Genomic DNA, 20,638 nt, shown 5'->3' on the forward strand with positions numbered 1-20,638 from the left:
ATAATTACGAGAAGGGTTGCTCTTGTTTTGACATGTATCCGCCGGTTTGCAGGGTTATGATCTCTGCTAATTATGCGCATACATATCGCGTATCATAGCGCTGTCGCCCCCATGGGCATGGTGCGATAATGCAACGTAGGTGGCCAACTTTGAAAGCGACTTTCCATGCTTTTAACGGAATACATGCTTTACACTTGCAAAACGGTTTCCTGTTCCATATAGCTCTATATATTATATGTAGTACTTACAATGCAAACAATATTTAATTTATGGTATATGTTTTGACATTATGATTAGCTGTAACACTATCTATTGCCTCAAATATCATCATTGTCAGCATCGTTTAAGCCCCAGGATGTCTATTGCTTGGTCTCTACCAATCGTTTGGAAGAGGTCTGCGTCCAATGTCTTCCAACAACAAGCATCAACAACAAATCTTCCAACAAGCTCGTCTGTCGACTTTATGTTTTAATATCCTAAGCTGCACTTGCCGGCTTGTAATCTTCACAAATGAATCATAAGACACCCACAGTCAGTAGTTCTGCACGCTATGTAGCATGCCCACCGTTACTTCAACTTACCTGTCTGTTTGGATATGTTAGTTACAGATTTGGTTGCAAGAAACTGTAGAATTGCTGCTATTATTTTTGCGAATCAGATTTTAATATTTCTAGATCGCAAAAGGATGTCTAGGTACACGTGCTTGGCAGTATTTTTACTCTTACAAAAGTGCGTTAGTGTTAAGAGTTGCGAATTAAAACCACTGTAACTAGTAAACTAATTGCACGAAAAATAAATTCAGCCATCAATTATCACCAAATGACGTTAAGTTGGTAAAAAACTGAGATTTATACAAAATACGCAAATACAAAATTGCTTATACTTTACACATACCAAAACAAATGATGACGTAAATATAATTTGTTAAAACTTTATAAATTTACATAAAAGGACACAATATATAGAAAAATAGTAATTCTGTAGTTAAATAACGTGTTCGTGTTAAATTTCGAGTTTTTCTAGCTCACATATTAAAAAGGATGATTCCATATCATCATTAACAATATTACAGTTATAAGACGTGTACCGCTTGACGTAAGCCTCTCAAGTAAATTTCCAATAGGAATAGGTAAAAGCGGCCTGCATCCAGACGACCTTAACAAGATGGATAAAAATGCTTTTACGATATATAGCATCGTTCTCTGCGAGCGAAAATTCTGAAAACTCTATAGATTTAGTACTATTACTAACAGATAAAAGAAATTTAGCAGTAAACAAAACAATTAGCTGTTCAAATACTGTGAAGTATTTTAGAAAGAAGTTATATTAGAGGAAATAAACTACTTAATCGCAACTGAAAACTGTTTAACTCACAAAAGTTCTATTCTAAAACCATCAACACGCAACAACGTATTTACACGACTGGGTTAAACAGCTAACAAGCTTGTTCCGCGATATAACAATTTTATAGCAAATAAACAAAACAATTTTAATTCCTTACATGATAACCATAACGCCCTTATAGACATTAAATAAAATATAGCGCGCGTAAAAACATAATCTTTAAAATATACAGCGTTCTTTAATTAAATTTACTTATACAGGTTGATTGGTTATAGAATTTTAAAGCTTTCAAAGTTCATTAACTTATCCAAAACTTAAATAACAAATAACGTACCAGGTTTAAAATCTTTAAAGCTCTTTGCTTTTAAATGAGATATACAATGCCCAAATTAAAGCTTTTGTACCTATAACCAATCATCCTATATACCACAGAAGAGAGTGAGACCTTTAATATAATAATACCAAAAGAAAAGAAATAAAAATAACTTATAAATGATTTATTGTTTTTCAAAATAGTCCCATTGACAAATTATGTATCGTTACATCATGTGCAACCATTGTGATAAGTAGTGGACCCGTCTTATGTAGTCTTTCACAAGGCGTTTTTTTGTTGTAAAAATAAAAATATTTGAATCAATACTACGGAAATTACTTAGAGAATAAATTACGTGTACAAATAAACGACTGCAACCAAATGAACTTTGCGGTTTTGGTTTTTGACGTCTCCGTTCCAAAAATTTTGGTCTAAATACCTCGCCTCGCTTGTACCGCATGACCTAAACGAAACACTTCAACAAACACGCGTGTAGTTTTACTTCGTCGTTTCAACCCATAGAGGCCAACTGCAAGGAATAGGCTTCCCCTGAAGATATCCATGGGGGAAATACATACAGTAATTGCGGCGTTTGGCAGGCGGGTTAACGATTGCAGTATTATGGTAAGCAGAAGACGCAATCTACTGGAAGCTCGTTTGTGAACAGTAGCAATCCTATATAGTTAATGCACAAAGTGTAATTTATGTATAAGATTGTATCCCGGGAATCTCATCGAACCCACGACGTATCGCAAGTCTCATTCCTTTATCGCGGCGCTATCACTGCTCAAGATTTTTGCTGCGTTGGTTCCAAAATCGGACTCTGTAGAAGTCGTGATTCGTACAGCGGTGGCGTTGAAAAAGGGATCGCAAAATAAATGTTAATGCTTTTTACAATGACTGAAATCTCGAAGAGCAAGATGATTCCAGAGAAATCATACTGTTAAGAGTTTTATGGGACTGTGGTGGAATTATTCATTAAAGCCTTTCAGGTTTGGTCAGATAACTAGTACATAGGTATATTGTCTACGTTGCAAGTGATGATACAATAGATGTCGATAAACCTAGACAGCCTACAGCTTTTTCAGGACAATACTCGGGCACATACTTCACGAAAGATGGTTGCTAAATTATAGGAGTTACAACTGGAAAGTCTTCGTTATCTTATCTTCGGTGTCATATTCTGTAGACCTTATTCTACCTGACATTTTTATGGAATTCGGATAAGTTTCTTCAAGGAATAAAATTTAATACTGATGAGGTAGTAAAAATCGTCTTTAAAAAATGCAAGAAAGTCGCTCTAAGATTATTTTAGACCTTGAAATGACAGAAATGTACCATCAATAATAGTACATATTATACATAAATTTATTTATGATCTTCGTATCCTTTTGTTTTGTTAATTGGTACAAAGCGACATTTTTTATGAAAACGTCACTAGTTATATAAATAAACTGATGAAATTGTGCCTAAATTTCTTCACCCCGTGAACTCGCATTGAAAAAAAATTCTTATAGGTTTTATTTTTATTTATGATCAAAAGAGTGTTTCCTATATTTTTAAAATTAATTGATTGTTATATAATCGTTATAAAATATCACTAACAACAATTTTACGTTCTTTCAAATAACAAACATTTTTTTTACTACCCCGTATTCATCCAATATTGTTTAGTTATTATGTTGAATATTAATTATATTTAATGTATTTTTAATATACGGTACATAAGTGTGTAGTGCTGATTAATTGCATTTTTACTAAAAGTATGGTATGAAAGCTTTACTATAGATTTAATACCACATTCAAATTATCTTTATTCGTGTAGGTAATTTTTAAAATTATGTGGGCGTACTTAGTACGTGAGCAAGCACCTACCTGTTCGGATTGCTGATTTGCTGAAAAGAGCCGACCAGAAACTCAACTTTGGTGTAATGGTTGTAGTGTAACCAAAAAAATATTACGGATAATTTTCTATTGTTTAAAGTCAGCAGAATTAGGGATAAAAGCTATTAACAGGGTCATTAATAGCAGTCAGGTTTTATAGATTAGCTGACGGGTACGGAGGATTGACGGCCGGCTTTTCCAACACTGTCTTTACTTAGTAAAACTAAGATGTTTCTTTTCATTCACCGGTTAAGGAATAATTAGGGATTGAGCCAATTGTGTCACGGTCCATCCGTCAGCCTTTCAGAGTTAGAAGCGTGAAAAGGTAACAGACACGAGAAGTGAATGGACCAATTAAATAATTCACTTAATCGTGCAGCCGCCGACGGCGACGTAAACATGCGTGTGAGGGGCAAGGGGTTGTTGGAGGAGGGCTCATTGGAGGGGTGAGGGCGTGGCCGGTGACGTCACGAGGCTCCCAGCTCAGTCGGTCATCACCCGGCGCACGTAGCGGTCGCGGCGACGCGTCGCCTTTTCAACCCCAAAGTACGATAAAGTCGCCAAGATTTTCGACCGTCAGTACCACTCACCCTCCAAGGTGTTGAAGTTGGAGGACGACCCTTGGGGGTCATGTGCGATGTACTCCCCGGATAAGATGAAGTCCGGTGGTGGCCTCATGGCACCGCCGGGCTGCTTTCCAGGCCGGTACAGTCCAACGTACCGTAGCAGTGACCCTCGCCGCTGCGTCCCCAATCCATCCGTGAGTACAATTGCATACTAGCAACATGTAGTACCAACCACGTACTCAGAGTGGTCACTACCATAACACATCTTTGTTATTAACATATCGTTATGTCTTACAGTTTTTATTTACAGGAGGTTCCTGTACGAGATTCTATTTATAACTATTGTCATTCATTGCAAAGCGAATTGTGATTGTTTACTAATTAATGCTAGCAGTTGCGTTGCGATTGACATGGAGCTCCATGGGGTGGTGTTGTTGTTGTTCCGGCGAATTTCCTACATTGATATTGTGCATAATTTCTAGATTCACATAGATTTATTTATTTATTTATTTAATTATGTACAGTCTAATCATCTGTAACCTTTTAAATTACCATTATATTTACGACGTTATTTTTATTAAAATTTAATTTTCGGCGATACAATCAATCATTATAATACAGTTGAAAATGTTGTAAAGATTATTTAATTTACAAATCTAAATTAAATTGTCCTGTTCACCACTTTTTTTATTTCATAATGTAGCAACTAGAACATTTAATCAGATATAGAGATTTAAACGGTATTATTCAAAGTAATTATAAGAAACCGTTTCCTAGAAATATTTACAAGAATTTTATTTATTTTAATAAATAAGTTTGATTTTATGTGATAACAAAATTAATCCGTTTTCCGGCGGCGGCTACGGCAATTCGTGTCGTAGCGGTTCGTAGCCGCCGTCGCTTCTTTTTACATCCAAAGTCGTTGATTTTATTTATAATATTTTTACGTCTTTTATTATTTGTGTTATAGATTGCTTATTATATGCCTCAATTATTAATTTAATTTGCGACTAAAATAATCTCTTTAATCATATGAAAATTTCTGAAAAAATAAATTTTTAATAATAAATAACATTTATAAATATATGGAATGAGTTCTTTTTTTTTTTAAAAAAAACTTGTTATATGTTTACGTACAATTTTTATACTTGCATAAAATGATATTGTATGCAACTTTATCACTTAAAAAGTAAATATACCTTACGTAGTAATTAAATAAAATTTAAATAATATTACCGGTATGAGCTTGATAATAAGATATTTATGTATTTATCTATTCCGTGTTATGACAGAGTCTATTTCTTGGAGAAAACTTCAACGCGCTTCAAATTTCTATATTACTACATTACATTTTATTTATTATTTTATTGTTTTATATTTAATTTCGCTAATATTATTGTCATTTCGGAAGATATCTAGAAATTATGCACAGAGTTATTTAATAATTACTTATTTAAGTTTTCAGGTTTTATTTAGGTTCACCAACACAGCAAATCATTTACCAACAAAAGGTGATCGACGGAGTTTAAATATTTTGATACTGTGTAATATTTATTCTTAACATCAAATACTTCGTTATTTTATGTATTTACCAGAATTGTTTGAGATTATTATGCCGTACAAATATTTACTTTGGTGTAGAAACAATAATATAATTCTATGATCGTAAATAATTTACAAGTTTTTTATAGAGATAATAGAGAAAAATATTTGATATAAAAGACCGATATTTATACCGATATTACGACGTACCTAGTTTCTCATCTTAATGTATATTTTCATCACTGAACGTTACTTTGTTGGAATTTCTTCTGCTTTCCTCAGGGAAAATGGTTAGAAGTTATGTTATATTTTGTATACGTGGTTTTTTACCGTCTTCTTTCGCTATTTATAAAGCATTGAACTTTTTAAATCGTATGCGGGAATAAAAAACAAACTTTATAAGTTAAAACATCTATAAAGTTTAAACTATTGCACCCCGAAACTTTACTCTATATATATATAAGATATTTACATGCTTTTCAGCCTTTTTAACCTAATGGTTGATAGAAATATATTTAGGTGTTATTAAAGAACATAAAAGTTATGAAAATCATAAAACGCGATCCCGTATTAAGAGCAAAAAATGTTAAATCATCGTTACAATTCAAAAATTGAATGAAAGCTTCTTATGGATTTTGACATTGTCATTTGGTCTTAAAATAAAGCGGCTTATAACGCCCTTTACTTTAATGACGACATTCGCAAGCTTCCCAGTTCACTTTTCAACACCGGCTTTAGTACGTTAAATAGCAATAACATATAAAAACAATATTAAAAATATATATCTGTGAAAATACGTAACATTAAAAGGTTAAAAGAATAAAAAAAAATTATGGGGTAAATTGATTGTGTTTCACTGCTTTAAAACAAAAGAACGTACCTACCCAGATACGATACGATTCAGCAATAGACCTCTCCATTAAATACATATTTAGATTGTAGCGTCAGTATGATGTAACTTATGAGTGGATCCCATTCGATACGCCTCGATATCGATTGAGAGTATACATTAGTGTTTACTTAAACAAAACGGACACATTCAATGTGTGCCTACGATTTATTTATTGCAGGTACTACGGTTAGTATTGTACTCGTTTCCACAGACAGAACCTTATACAATTTTATTCGTTATTCCATATAGGGCTTCCCTCAGATTTCCAATAGAACTGGAAGGGTTGGAAGCAGCCTGTATCCAGTGTTTTTGGATAACCTAAACAAGGTCTGTCCACCTTGTGAGTGGATGTCCTATGCTGCGTTTGCCAGTCCGTGGTATCACCTTTAAGGCCCCAGCGGCCATTTGTTGTAGCCTTCCCACTTTTATCTTAACTCGCTAATCCGCTGTATTATTTCATCCATATATAAAAGTAAATGTTACGTCTTTACGATTAATTCTATATGTATAGGTATAATGTAATTATTTATATTTTTGATTTACTTGAACAAAATATTTCTTATTGAGAACAAAATATTTCATTTAAAATGTTGTAGTTTAGTATTGAACTATTCTAAAATAGATCAGTGAAGGACAGGTCTGTGTAACGGCCTTCGTTAGTAAGCGTCCCCTTTTAGCTAGATTTTAGATGACAGTTTAAAGTGTCACATAAGTCTTTGACTCTTCTGAAAATTATTATATGACTGAATAGCTTTACAAGCTGGTTGGTCATTTTTATTAGTCATTTGCTGTTAATAACTGTATGATAAACCCTTTCCTAAAGTTAAAGGTCACTAAGAAAAATAACCTGATATACTGCACATCAAAATGAATTATTGCTTACTACCTGTACAGACTATAAACTGCTAGAAATCATTGGTCCGCCGCATTCCAATAGAAATTAAATTAATCTAACTTATTTCTTAGTGATTCCTCTAAAAAGGCTGATTAAAAATAGGTGTAAAAGTTCTGAAGCTTTTATGTTGAAAAATAAGCTGTACATCCACCCATTAAAACTTTTACAGCTATAACTTATCACCCTGTATATGTAAGGAGATATACTCAGTCTACAGTCACAAGCCTTGATTAATTAGATGGGTCGAACACAGCAGTTATCAAGATTTCCTAATGTATATAAATAAAATTCTATTAAGTTAACATAAGCGGATGGATTGGGCCTCAGTTCTACAAATATTATTTCCACGTTTTTTTTTAAATGCTGTGTCATCAGCGTGGAATTATTCTTAATAAATGAGTTGTAAATAATGAAACGTCTGAAAATTTTTAAGTCGTTGTAAACAAGCGATGATACTTGAACAAATAGAATATTGAAGCGTGCATAATAACGCATTGGCGTGACTAACGTCCTATAATGAACCATAGACGCGAAATGGATTCCCCATTAAGGCCGACGTTTTAAAACATAACCTTTCTGACTAGTGGAAAATGATGGCCTTCTATGAAAGGTATTTACCTTCAACGTTTGTTGAGTTTTTATGGATCAAAGGTTGCCGGACATTGTGTAATCATTGCGACGTGCTCGTACCAAAACGATTATATTAGAAAAGTCGCAATATTTTTGGTTTATTTACAAATACATTAAAAGATTTATTTTCATAGATGTCTTTTTAATCACAATATAAAATGTGAATTCATATCAACATGTAGAATTAAATAGATTTTAATTAAATATGAAGAAAAAAGTGCTATAGCGACCTTTGCTTATTAAATTTAAACACAGCGTCATAAAGTAATAAATTTATTTGATATGTTGTTTTCATGATATATGCACGTATACGTTAAAATTTAAAATGCAAAACATTTATATTGAAATGTAATTTTTGTGTTAAATTTTAACACGGCTATTACACAGGGTTTTTTTTAAATATTTAAATGTGTAAAAGCTTTAAAAAACTTTATATATAGCTTATTTGTTAGTAAAATGTTTTTACTTCCGTTAAAAATCATCTCTATATAAAGTGATAGCGCTGAAGGTCTTTCAAAGCTAATACTAAACTAATATTAAACTTCTGACAGTACAAAGTCTACAGAGACACATAGTAAATGATCAAAGTTTTTAAGATATTGTAATCCGAACATTGGAAATTATTTATCTTACCAATATAGTAAGAAAAAGTGTTTTCAAAATTTAATATAAGGAAATCTAAATTTTAACACTCCCTTTTCCTTACTATTATCATTTCGTTATTTATTATTTCTTAAACTATTGATATTTAGATAAGACATACCATACATTAATTGACAGCAAATAATCTATACATTCAACTCCTCTTATAGCTGATCATCCTGTATTTAGAGTACCCAAACATATTTATATATAATAATATATAATATGTATAATAGAGCAAAGCTCATTTGATGTCAGAAATTAAATAATAATCAAACGGCAGTGTGCGGACACAAGTAGATCAACAACTGACCAAAAAAACTCCACGTAGCAATCTAATTTTTTAACTTAAATCCCTAAATGAAGTAAGCAATGTCATTATCCGAAATTAAACGGAAATTAACACGTGCGCAGCGTCCGCTAAGCAAATAAAACAACATATCTACCTTACTTTCCAACAAAACTATAAGGCTCTATATAGCAACAAATCTCTCGTGTAGCCGCTCAGTTTTATTGCATTTCTCAGTACTACCTTCTCGTTTTGGCACGTTTTGTAATTGAGCGATACGAGTGAGACAGGTAGAGTCACCCAATGCTATCTTATTTTATTCATGGAGGCGCGAAGCCCCGCGTAGCGAGAGAGCCTTATACAGAGTATCTTGCGAAAGGCAAGGACGGCAAGACCTCCCATGGTCGGCTGCAAACAAAACATAAGCGAGGGTGAGCGGCCACGGACGATTGTTATTCGACTTATATAGTAACGTCTACCTTCATAAAAGGAAGAACGATAATAATAATAAAAAGGAAAATGCATCTATTGAAACCTTTGATATTATGTAAACAAGACGGGATGATATCTCTGACGGGTTCCGCGAAATACGAACCATTTCCAATGATTTGTGAGCTCTTCTCTTTTGAATGTAGTATTACAATTTGTTTTAAGTTTTATTTTAAAAGTTTAAACTTGTAAAAGCAAAATAATAATACAGACGGAACGTGTACGAGAAAAAACTAGCAAACTCTTTTTAAATACAGCTATTTCAAGTGACATTTGCAAATTAAAAAAAAAATGTAAAATATGTCTTCGAATAGATAACAAAACTTATTTAATGTTTTTAACTTAAATGTTTCAACAAAATTTGTAAACAGTTATACTCGTACATCCTGTGATTCATCGAACATATTGTGTAAAGAATCTAAAAGCGTTTCAAACGCTATAAATTGAAATTCATCGCTTCACTCTTATTTAACTGAAAACTGTTAAAGCTTTTTGTTGTCCAATTTTTTTATTTGCGTGTCCAATACTGTTATACTGATATCAAAAATATCATAGATTTAAAAAGGGACAAGAACGTTTTATAGAACATTATATTTAATCTCATTCAAGCTTCACATTTCTTAGCAAGAACTTAGTTTAGTTAGAACGAAGCTAGTTTACAATAGTATAGATAGACATGTGATATGACAGTTATTAAAACCGAATAGAGTAATATTTTTTTAAACTGCTTTGCTGAAACTTAAATTCATTATTATAATATATAAAAACTGTTATATACTTTAGAATTTTTTAGCGAATACAAAATTTAAAAAATACCATTTTATATTTTGAAAATTTCAACCGATTTCACTCAAAATCTCTGCTATGATTATTTTATGTTACATTTAGTAATAGTAACTTACTATATTTTTTCTCAATCTAAGTGCATAAGTGAATAATATTCAATATATATATATATATGGTAGAGTATTTTTCTCTCATAAACATTAGTAAATCTTATTTCCAATTATGTACGGTATTGCAATACGCTTGCGTGTAATGCCTCTGATTTATCACAAAGTTTAAGAACTTATGACAAATCTTCTAAAATATCATGTCATACCTTTCAAAAAAAAATACAAGTTTGTTGTAGGATTTTCACAGATCCGGGAGCATTTGTAACCTGGATGTAAGTGTTCAATTTGATTCTAGTTTTTATTATTTTTTTTCTGTTTGAGCTTTCTTCAGTAAAATATATCTAAAGTGGATTATAATATGAATCCTTAACAAAATTATAATCGATTTAGTTTGTTATATTTTTTCGTGGACCACGAATACCATTACATATTTTAGTAGACAATATTCTCGTTAAAAATTGATTTTTGCTCAAGGCAAGTAACGACATTTGTGGGGTGGTTAATTTTATTGTCATCGTTATCGTTTAAAACGCAGGTTGTCCGCTGCTGGATACCTATATAGAGGGTCGATGGGATTGGTTGAAAGCGGCTTGCGCGTATTGCAGTTCATTGTATGTAGAAAAATTTAAAAGATTATAGTAAGAACAGCCAAAGAACTAGAATTACGCATAATGGGCTTCAGATATAGATGACATGGCCATTAGCCGTGTAATTTCGCTGCAGTCACGTTAAGAATGCAGTGAATCGTCATTGACCACCGGTTCAGCTACGCGTAATCAGTCAAATTGCCTAAATTAAAGTCTGGTTTACAGTGATTAGTAAGTTCGGATTATCGGTTTTTAAAATTATTGTTTACTATCTATCTATCCGCTTGTTGCATTCTGTTTTATAATATAAATTTTATATGACAATTCATATATACATTCACTTATTTGTAATTATTTAACTTGAAAAAAATGATTCAATTAAAAAGTTAGAATAAACCTATTATTTTAAAAAATGATAAATTTTTGTTTGCACAAAAGCCGAAACGGTTTCCACAGTGTATATTATATTGATCTTCATAAGAAATATTGCATTTTGAAATGATTTATAAAACGAAAGAGGAAAATCTAAAAACAAACGTTATCTATCTTTAAAGAGTGAAATCTTGTATACCAAGTGTGATAATAATATAACAAAGTGGAAAACCTAAATAAATCGTTGTAAAGAAAGTATATCTTATTCCAAATTCGATGTAGTTCTTGGAATCTGTTGTTTAGTTTTAGAAATTGTGCTATAAAGAATTCCAGTTTAATCTAATATTTGTAGAGCGGGGGCGAGTTGGTCTTGGATTTATTAAGAAACATTCAGAAAGAATGATATCAATTTAAAATGGAAAATAAATTAAATTTATATTTTAAAGAACAACAATCCCTTTAGGCAAAACGAGATTAGTTCTGATTGTTCTAGAAACATTTCAATTCTGCATTAATCGTAAACCACCGTGGTTTTCAAATTAAAAATATATAGTTATTTTATCGTTCTAAATTTAAAATATTGCACGTATTAATTTAATAGAAAACAAAGGGATACAAAAACAAAGATAAATTTACTATATCGTACTAATAATAAAAAATACATAAAGTGCGATACGTATACAGTATGTGTATACTATGATGGATATAAAGAACATAGATAGGCGTGGTTAATAACACAAAGACGTTATGGCTGACAGTGCTATAGAAACTTATGACATTGAAGACTATAGTCTAGCACGGAACTCGATTGAAGCACTTTGGCTTATTTTCGTCGCTCGAGTACGGTTCAAACGCGACACAATACGGCGCAGCGTTGAATATTTAAGTTGTAGTTAGCGACACATTCCGAGTTAACCCGCGGTGCAGTTAAGTCATAATTGAGTGTGCAGCGCTAACCGAATAGTTTGTCGGGCGTAAAGTCGACTTTAATACCTTTTTATATTAAACCGGTTTCGTCAATCGAATTTTAGAATACATTTGAAAAAAAAGTAAGTCAACACAACGCATGACCGATGAATCAAATAATTAAATTATTGCAACAAAAAACATGTATGTACCTTCAACCAACAACCCACGGTTATTCAAGTAAAACTTCGCTCGTTATTGACTTTGTTCTATGTTTTATACTTAAAGTTAAAACCGATTTGGCCGGTATGTTTCAAAAAGAAGAAGGGTCATAGAATCTGTAGTTGTGCAACTAGTTAAATATAAAAATAAATTACAGCAGTATTTTAAAATCACCATTAGAACGTGTTTTTAGTTTTTTTTTATATTCACAGCACACGAAATCAGGGAGCTTAAATAATTTTGAATATTTGAAAACAGTAACAACTTATAAAAAAACTGTTTAAATACTCGAACATTTGCTAACGTTATTGATTCCCAACAGCTAAGCTCTATCGAATGGCTTTTATCCATTGCCATGAATCCAGATAAGCTGCTTTTATAGTTCTACCGGATAAACCTTATTTTAATACCTTGCTTCAACTCGATAGTCACAGAAGATTAAGCGAGAGATTTGAGATTAGATAAAGAATAATGTTTATCCCTCTATTTTACAATCCTGAGCAATGTTTTAAATAAAATAAAATTTTCATGATTTATACCTATGAAAAGCTACTACGTAATCTGATAGTCGAAAATTTCATTTAGAATAATAATAAAATGATTTTTAACTCGTTGGTAATAGTAGTGATATTATTTAGATAAACCTTTCTACATAGTAACTTTAATTCTAATTACTTTTAAACCGATTAAAAGATTGATATCACGAGTCGGTGAACGGGGAAATCACTGGATGCCGGTATTGCAAGACCGACCGTCATGGCGATAATTGGTGAAAGTTTATAGCTTGCAGTGGGCGTATATGGGCTTAAATGATGATGATTATATAAAGTATAACTCACTCGTCGTTTTTAGCCACTTCATCATCATTATTCCAACTTTAGGCCTTCCATTGCTGAATATAGTATAAATTTTCAATGAGACCTGTTTGAAGCGGCCTGCATTCAGTGTAAATTACCCACTTGTTACATATAAATTCCTTATAACATTGATATTTATGAGCATTATAGGGGTCAGTGGTGTCCTTGTTTGAGATTCATTACGAATTAAAGGTGTATCAGTTATGAATGATTTCCCGCCTAGATATCTCACTTTTATAAATTATTTTGATATATATTTAAATATTATACACTCGTGTGTGTATTGAAAAAGGTGGAACATGTTTTTTTGTATTTTTTATTTAATATTCAAAAGTTGTTTTATAACATCTAGCATCTACGAAGATTACCTTAGAATTAAACATAGTGAATTAATGCAGTAATCTTTACCAAATGGTTATTTATAAAAGTGCATTGTAGGAAGTACATTAATATAAATTAATATAAAAAAGTTAATTTATATTTTTAAAATAACTTGAGATATGTTTTTGAATTAGGTGTAGCAGTAACAGAAAGAAAAACTTGAAAAACTTAAATCTACACTCTAAATAATTCTTTAAATTGTAGACTGTAATAAGCTTGTAGAGAAACAATAAGCAGCTGATAAAATATGAAGTTTCAAATGGCAGCTACAAAGTAAATATGAGTGAATTGTATTTGTTTGAAGAGGAAGTAATATATAGTTGGAATATATAAGTTTTATTGAAAAGAGAAGTGCAATAGACAATACAAAAGCCACTGTACTGCGAGTATAGTTTATAACAACTTTTCTCATGAAACAGAGTTACCAAAACCTGTTAAGCTCTAAGACGTTGGCATTTTAATAACTGAGAGAACGGCGGCGGCGCTTCGTAAACTTGAAATTAACTTGGTGCCCACGGGAGGGATATGCACTCCGCCGTGAATACGCCGCCATGTTCAACTCCGTTGTTACTTACTTTAATAACCTTTTAATATAACAATGAATTTCAATAAAATAATGCATCCAACAGTGTTAAATATTCAATAACGTAAATTTGTTGACAAATTCAAATAAAATTAAGAACTGTTCAACGCTTGTATATACAGGATGATTAGTAATAGTGTGAAATCTTTTAAGTGATTAATGTACACCTCATTTGTTTAAAACGCTTTACAGCACACGTCTATTTTCATTCAAATCGCTTAAAGTAATAACTTTGAAATATGTTGTATTAATTTATTTTTTATTTTGGAATGCGACAGACCAATAATTTCTGACAGGACTGTCTGCACCATCGATAGTAAACAACAATTAATTTTAATAAAGTAATGCGCATTTAAAAATGCCTTTTCTTACTACTTTACATTTTCTTACATTGATTTATGGATAGGGTGTACCATACATAACACATAATTTGCTGTCAAATAAGCTATACATTCATTTCTTTAAAGATTTTGTTATTATAACTGATCAACCTGTATGTTTGAAAACCATAACGTTCAATTAGTTCAAGTTAAAACAAGCGCGAATAAAATACGGGGTTTCGGGATAAGAAATAATTCAGTGTTTGCTCGAATCACGCCGGGGCAGATCGGATGCATATTATCATATGTACATTTTACGGGCAAATTTATGCGTGTTATCATTTTTACGAGTGGCCCGCGGTGAGCAGTCGTAACTTGACAGCCCGTTCAGAGCGAAGTCGAGGGGTGATTGGATTTGTTTATGGTGGAGCGCACTGAATGTTTCAGATGAAATTTTATAAAATACTGCAACCCGGGAACAATTGAAATCTTCTGTATTTGTAAAACTTTTTCCATTTTGCACATAAATTCTCGAACATCTTCAATATAAATTTATATTGCATTGTAATACAATAATGTTAAATAGTTTTTAATAAAATTTAACAAATCTAATTATATTTCTAATAAACAATATTGTTACTTTAGCTGTGCCTTTTCCGCTTAGAGCGCGTTGCCCTTTTTAGAAATAATTTCACAAAATCAACTCTTGGAAACTTGTAAAATGCCAGAATAAATTTAAATTTTTGTCTTTAGTTTAATAATAAGCATATTTCAATGAATTCCCCCACAACCTCCTTGCAGGTCGAATTTTGTAAAATCCTTTCTACTCTGACCTGTACTTGGAAAATATGTATTCCTTATAAATTTCAAGTCTCTAAGTCTAATGTATCCAGAGATATCATGATGAGTCAATACAAAGGTAGTTTTATCTATATAAAGATTTATTACCAAAAAGGTTGGAATGTTTAGACAGTAAAGTTTAAAAATACAAAGATCTATGAATAAAGTTTTGCTGTTCTCTGTATATTTCTACTAAATTTAAATACTGTCGCTTGTACTATTTGTGTAGCCGTAGGACAACGGTGAGGTCATATATATAAGTATTTTAATAAAAAAATCGATAAGTTTTCAATTTATGAATAAAAACTAATCAAAGTTTAGGTTAAAAATACGAAACAATATTTTAAATCTTTACATTTCATATATTAATATTAAATAATATTTTTCGGTCTTCATTCCGGGAGTACAGCAACAGAAACGGAAAAAGATGCTGTGTGCTAAAAAGCAACCAAGGATTTCTGTTTTTCGTGAAATTTCTTTACTAATGAGGCATACTATCTTGTGTTTCAACACACAGATTCAACACAAGATTCACAAGATGTTTACAAAGTTGAGTGCAGATGTACTATGACACAAGATTCATTAGTGCTTGTTAATATCGGACTTATCGGGTTTGTTTTTTTTTTACTTTGTATTGAAAAAATACAGTCTAAATTCTACACTAGGGATTTTAACACGACCTTAAATAACCTGTTGTAAAACTCCTCTATTCAACGAAATATCGTACCGAATGAAGTGTCTGACATAAATTTCAACAAAGTAACTACTCGTATTAGGTCATCTGATATTAAATGATGTATTCTATTTTAATTAAGAAATTCGCTGTTATTCCGGTAGCACCGAATAATAAAATTATTAAAAGTGTTCTTTAAAAACTTAAAAGCAATAACATTAATTATTGCGAAAATGAAATTAAGTGAACCTATAATTTTTTAACTTGATTAGAACTAGTAGCGGGACATAAGTGGTTTAATATTTAAGTAACTAAAAACTTTAAAACGCTTAGAGTTCAACTTTTACTCCTACTTTTAAAGTTACACTAACAGAATTATTACTTTCTATTTTTTGAATGATGGTTCATGGAAGTTTTTGATTTTCACATTATGTTATGACTTAAGTAAAGAGATCCAATTTATTTAATAACTTTTTATTATCAATCGATATGTCAGTAACTTTAAGTTTATAGATTATTATTACAACTATAGCAGTTTTTGCATTGTCTTCATTGGTTCTGAACAATTTCAATAAGCATTATTGAAAACATTTATTTAAGAAAATAAAAATTAAATAATATTAAAAACATATTAATGTATATAACTAAACACAATTTGTTCCTAAAACCAATACCGAAAGTTTTCATATACACGATGAAGCACGAGAAAGGTTTCTACGAGTACAAAGAGAAAGGATGGATAAAAAGCAGGGATAATAAAATAAAGTCTTGTATATTCTATGTCAATATTGTATCTATTGATGTTAATACTGCTAGCATAGAACCTTTTGCAGCTTCATCGGAAATGACTTGCCGGAACTGTAGTCCTCGAACTTAACAATATGAGACTTGTTTGTTCTCAAGAAGCTATAACTGCTCGGCGATCAAAGGTCAGATACAGGTCGTACCTCGGATCGCAATCGCCATGCGCGTAGACGGTAGCGGAATCGGCTATCCTCGAAAGCGAAGGAGTTTGTGACCTGTGTGTTGCTTGCTTGTTGTAGGGCACGCGTTTGCAGTGTTCTGAATGCCAGAGGAGGATATGGTGTGATAAGTAGGTTGTTTAAATCCTGAGATGGTATCAGTAAGGTCGCTAGGAGGAGATGTCTCTTTCTGGTGATGGAAAAGGGGAGAGTAAAGCGTAATATGTTCGTTAAGAAGGGATTTGGGTGTGTCGAGGCTGATTCAAAGTAGTTTTTTGAGCAAGCTTAAAATAATTCTTACCTAGGAGATAAACCCAAAAAATCGTATAAGGATGTTATCTATATTATAATATAGTAAATAAAATTTTGTAAATGAAAACTTTTCATTATTACTAAGATTTTGCCGTGTATGTAATAGAAAACTTGTTTTTGTTAGTAATTGTTGTTTGTTACAAGACATCAAAAAAAAAAGGGAATCAATTGTTATGATGAAAATTTTTTAAATTAAAAGTTGAAAGAAGTACATCAACGAATAGTTGTACGATCTAATACCTACATTTAAAGAAACACATTGTCATTGGCATTTTACCATCTTTTACGCGGTATTGATTGCATACGTAGCATTGCTACCAAGCAACTTTGGTTTATTATATTTCTTGCCGTGCACGCCCAAAGCATGTGCCAGGTCACACGCTCGACGTATGTACTTTAATTGCATAGATTTGTTTTAAAATGTTTGTTATTATTTTTATTCGTGCCCAATAAAATTAAACCCGTTACATTATTCAATAATAGTTATTTATTCGCAATTATAAATAATTAATGGTAAATATTAAAATACACTATTTTTCCATCAAAAATTCTTTGATGTGAGTTTGCTCATTACTAAATTGTGTATTCCGAGTTTTAAAATATAAATTTTTTTGCATAACCGTGACTTTCAAACAGGATTATTTGTGCAATAATTAAATTTACTGAAATTTTGCACTTATTCGACAATTTTCAATGGTTAATATTATTTATACTTGAAATACTATACATTAATTAACATTATTAAATTTTGGTAAGCGTGATTTTGGTTCTAAGTTTATATAGGATTAATTTTATTTTTTGGGTTTACTAAGTTGCAACAAGTTAGATGGCTCGAAATCACAGAAATTAAAATATAGCGTACGCGTCGGTAAATGTAGTCAAAAGGAAGTGTAAAATTAATCATACAATCGAAATTATTTGGTATGTGAAGCGACGCGTAGGGCCAACTCGGACGCATGATTTTTTTAAAACAGGTTTATGTATTTTTCAAATAATAGCATCACGTTCAGAAAACACATATTTTTAAATAAATAACAAAGTAAAGTCAAGATATTTTTATAAAACATAAATAATTGACCTTATCTTTATTACCTATTATAGTTTATTTCCATAAAGTCCCCTATGGAAGTGTTGAGCAAGTTTTTGCTTAATGTGATAAAAAAACAAAAAGGAGTTAAAAAAACTGCCATGATTTAAAAACGACTTTACCGAGTTTATTCATATTTTTATATGTCCCCTAATCTTTTACACATTTCTTTCGGAAATACATTAAAAATTGCGCGGTGATTTAAGTAATTTCAAAAAATATAAAGCCAAATTTAGCTTTGTACATTTATCTTCGCGCGTTTAACAGCTGCAACAGTCAGTGTTTATCGCAAAATCAGTTTATTTTACATTTCATCTTGATGGCTTTGTTATAAGTATTTTTTTAGGAATTCGACACTCTAATAACTTCTGGTAAGCAGTACAAAGGTTTTCGGGACAGTTAGGACGAACTAAATAAAATATTAGACATTAAAATATCTATTGGAAGATAAGAGAAGACCGCTGTTAATATATCTTAAAAGAATAAGTTAAAATTCCATAAAAGTATTTCAGAAAAATTTGAAGTCTCTTTTTGAATAAAAAATATTGTTAACCTACATAATATTAAAACGGTTCAGGAGAAATATATTTATAGTTTAATTATCTTAGGCCAAAGTTATGATTACAAACAACCACCGGCGGTAATTAGCAGCACGTGCGCCTTCGTGGTCACCACTCGGCAATGATTTGGGGACAGTACCGTTTCCGGTCCGGTCCCCGGCACGCGATTTTTCTATACATCGATTAAGGGCTGCAAACGTTTGGAACATAATACAAAAACACAGTAAATTTTAAAACATTTTTCTTTTATAAAAATTATCTGCGGAAAAATATTAACCATTTTATACTTTAGAAAGTATATGTCCAACAGGTTGCTTATGCTCAGGAATTAATGCAGTTTTTGGTTAACAATGATATAATATTAGCTGAACTGGAAAGTCTATTTTATGTATTCAAGAATTTGTGAAGAATTTTCAATGTTAAGTGACTAAACGTAAGTTGAAACGACACCGTGTCAATAAAGCCAATAAAGTCGTCGAATCTTTCTTAAGTAGCAAGCGAACACAATTTATTGATTTCAGACGACCTTTGCTACCCTATACGTCAGTTTATAGCCGATATTGATAGTCGGTGACAGGAGACTCGGTGACGTCCCCTAAGCCAGCTTTTACGCTACTAATTTTCCCGTTATCCATCAACAATCAGACCATACTCGACTTTATACACATTCTGTTAAGGCGGTTGTCGTTTTTTTGCACTGCATACGTCACTTGGTACGCTGTTGAGTGTAAACGAAACTTACGCGACTTCCAAGAAAATATTTTCTTTGATAAAACGTGCTGAGGTTTTCCCTAGTCGGAGGCTTAGTAGGATTTCTTTTTTCCTACTCTTAAATGCGGCTGTTTCATAACTGTCAAGGATCGATGCGGTCAAAGATTCGGTTTCTAAATCCTGTTTTATCCAGTTCAGATAAAGAGAGTTCGTTGTCTTTATAATAAAAATAAGACCTATTTATAGTAACTATTTACGAAATTTATTTATATAAAAGATTTATATCGTCAAAATAAGAAAGTATAAATATTTTACTTGAATTGACGATGTTAAAAAAGTTAAATATTAAATGTATTAGTACGAGTAAATTAAGGAATGAAGTCAAAATATTTAAACGCTCGTCATAAAAACGTAGTACTTTGTTAAATTGCTAAAGTAGTCTAGCACCTGTAATAAAACTTTAATACAATTCGCCGACCGTTGACGACCGCTGCATTTACGTGCACCGCAACGGAAGTGTGTAGTTAAAACAAGATGGCGGACGGGTGCGGTCACGTGACCACTTCGGATTCACCCCGGCTTCCGGCGCTCATTCACAAACACGTCAAGTGTATTACGGGTAGTTTGATAATTATCGGCGTCATTACTTCAACCCCTAATGTTTTTATGAGTGTTATTTTATAGCGGTGCATCTGTTATGATTTTGCAACACGATGAACTTTGGCACCCTACACCTAAGTGTATGGTCAGTACTTCTCTAAGTGCTGACAACGTTAAGACACGGTTTTAGTTATATTTTAAAATCTTCTTTTGCCTTATAGATACATCGTGTTACCGCTATAGTTCAATAGAATGATCAATATAATTATTAAATTCAAATACG

The 20,638-nt window shown here is 31.7% G+C and overlaps 1 protein-coding gene across 1 annotated transcript in view; it reads left to right on the forward strand.

Moving 5' to 3' along the window:
• The first annotated feature begins 4,196 nt into the window (after positions 1 to 4,196).
• Positions 4,197 to 20,638, forward strand: part of acj6 (abnormal chemosensory protein 6) — a 47,008-nt gene continuing 30,566 nt past the window's right edge. Inside the window, exon 1 of the mRNA XM_068763401.1 lies at positions 4,197 to 4,301. Coding sequence (XP_068619502.1) covers positions 4,197 to 4,301 — 105 coding nt within the window. The remainder of the gene's footprint in view (positions 4,302 to 20,638) is intronic.

Source organism: Battus philenor, unplaced genomic scaffold, assembly GCF_028537555.1.
Source record: "Battus philenor isolate CCGP_79_NKW_IND1 unplaced genomic scaffold, ilBatPhil1.0.hap1 SCAF_1, whole genome shotgun sequence".
Lineage (NCBI taxonomy): Eukaryota > Metazoa > Arthropoda > Insecta > Lepidoptera > Papilionidae > Battus > Battus philenor.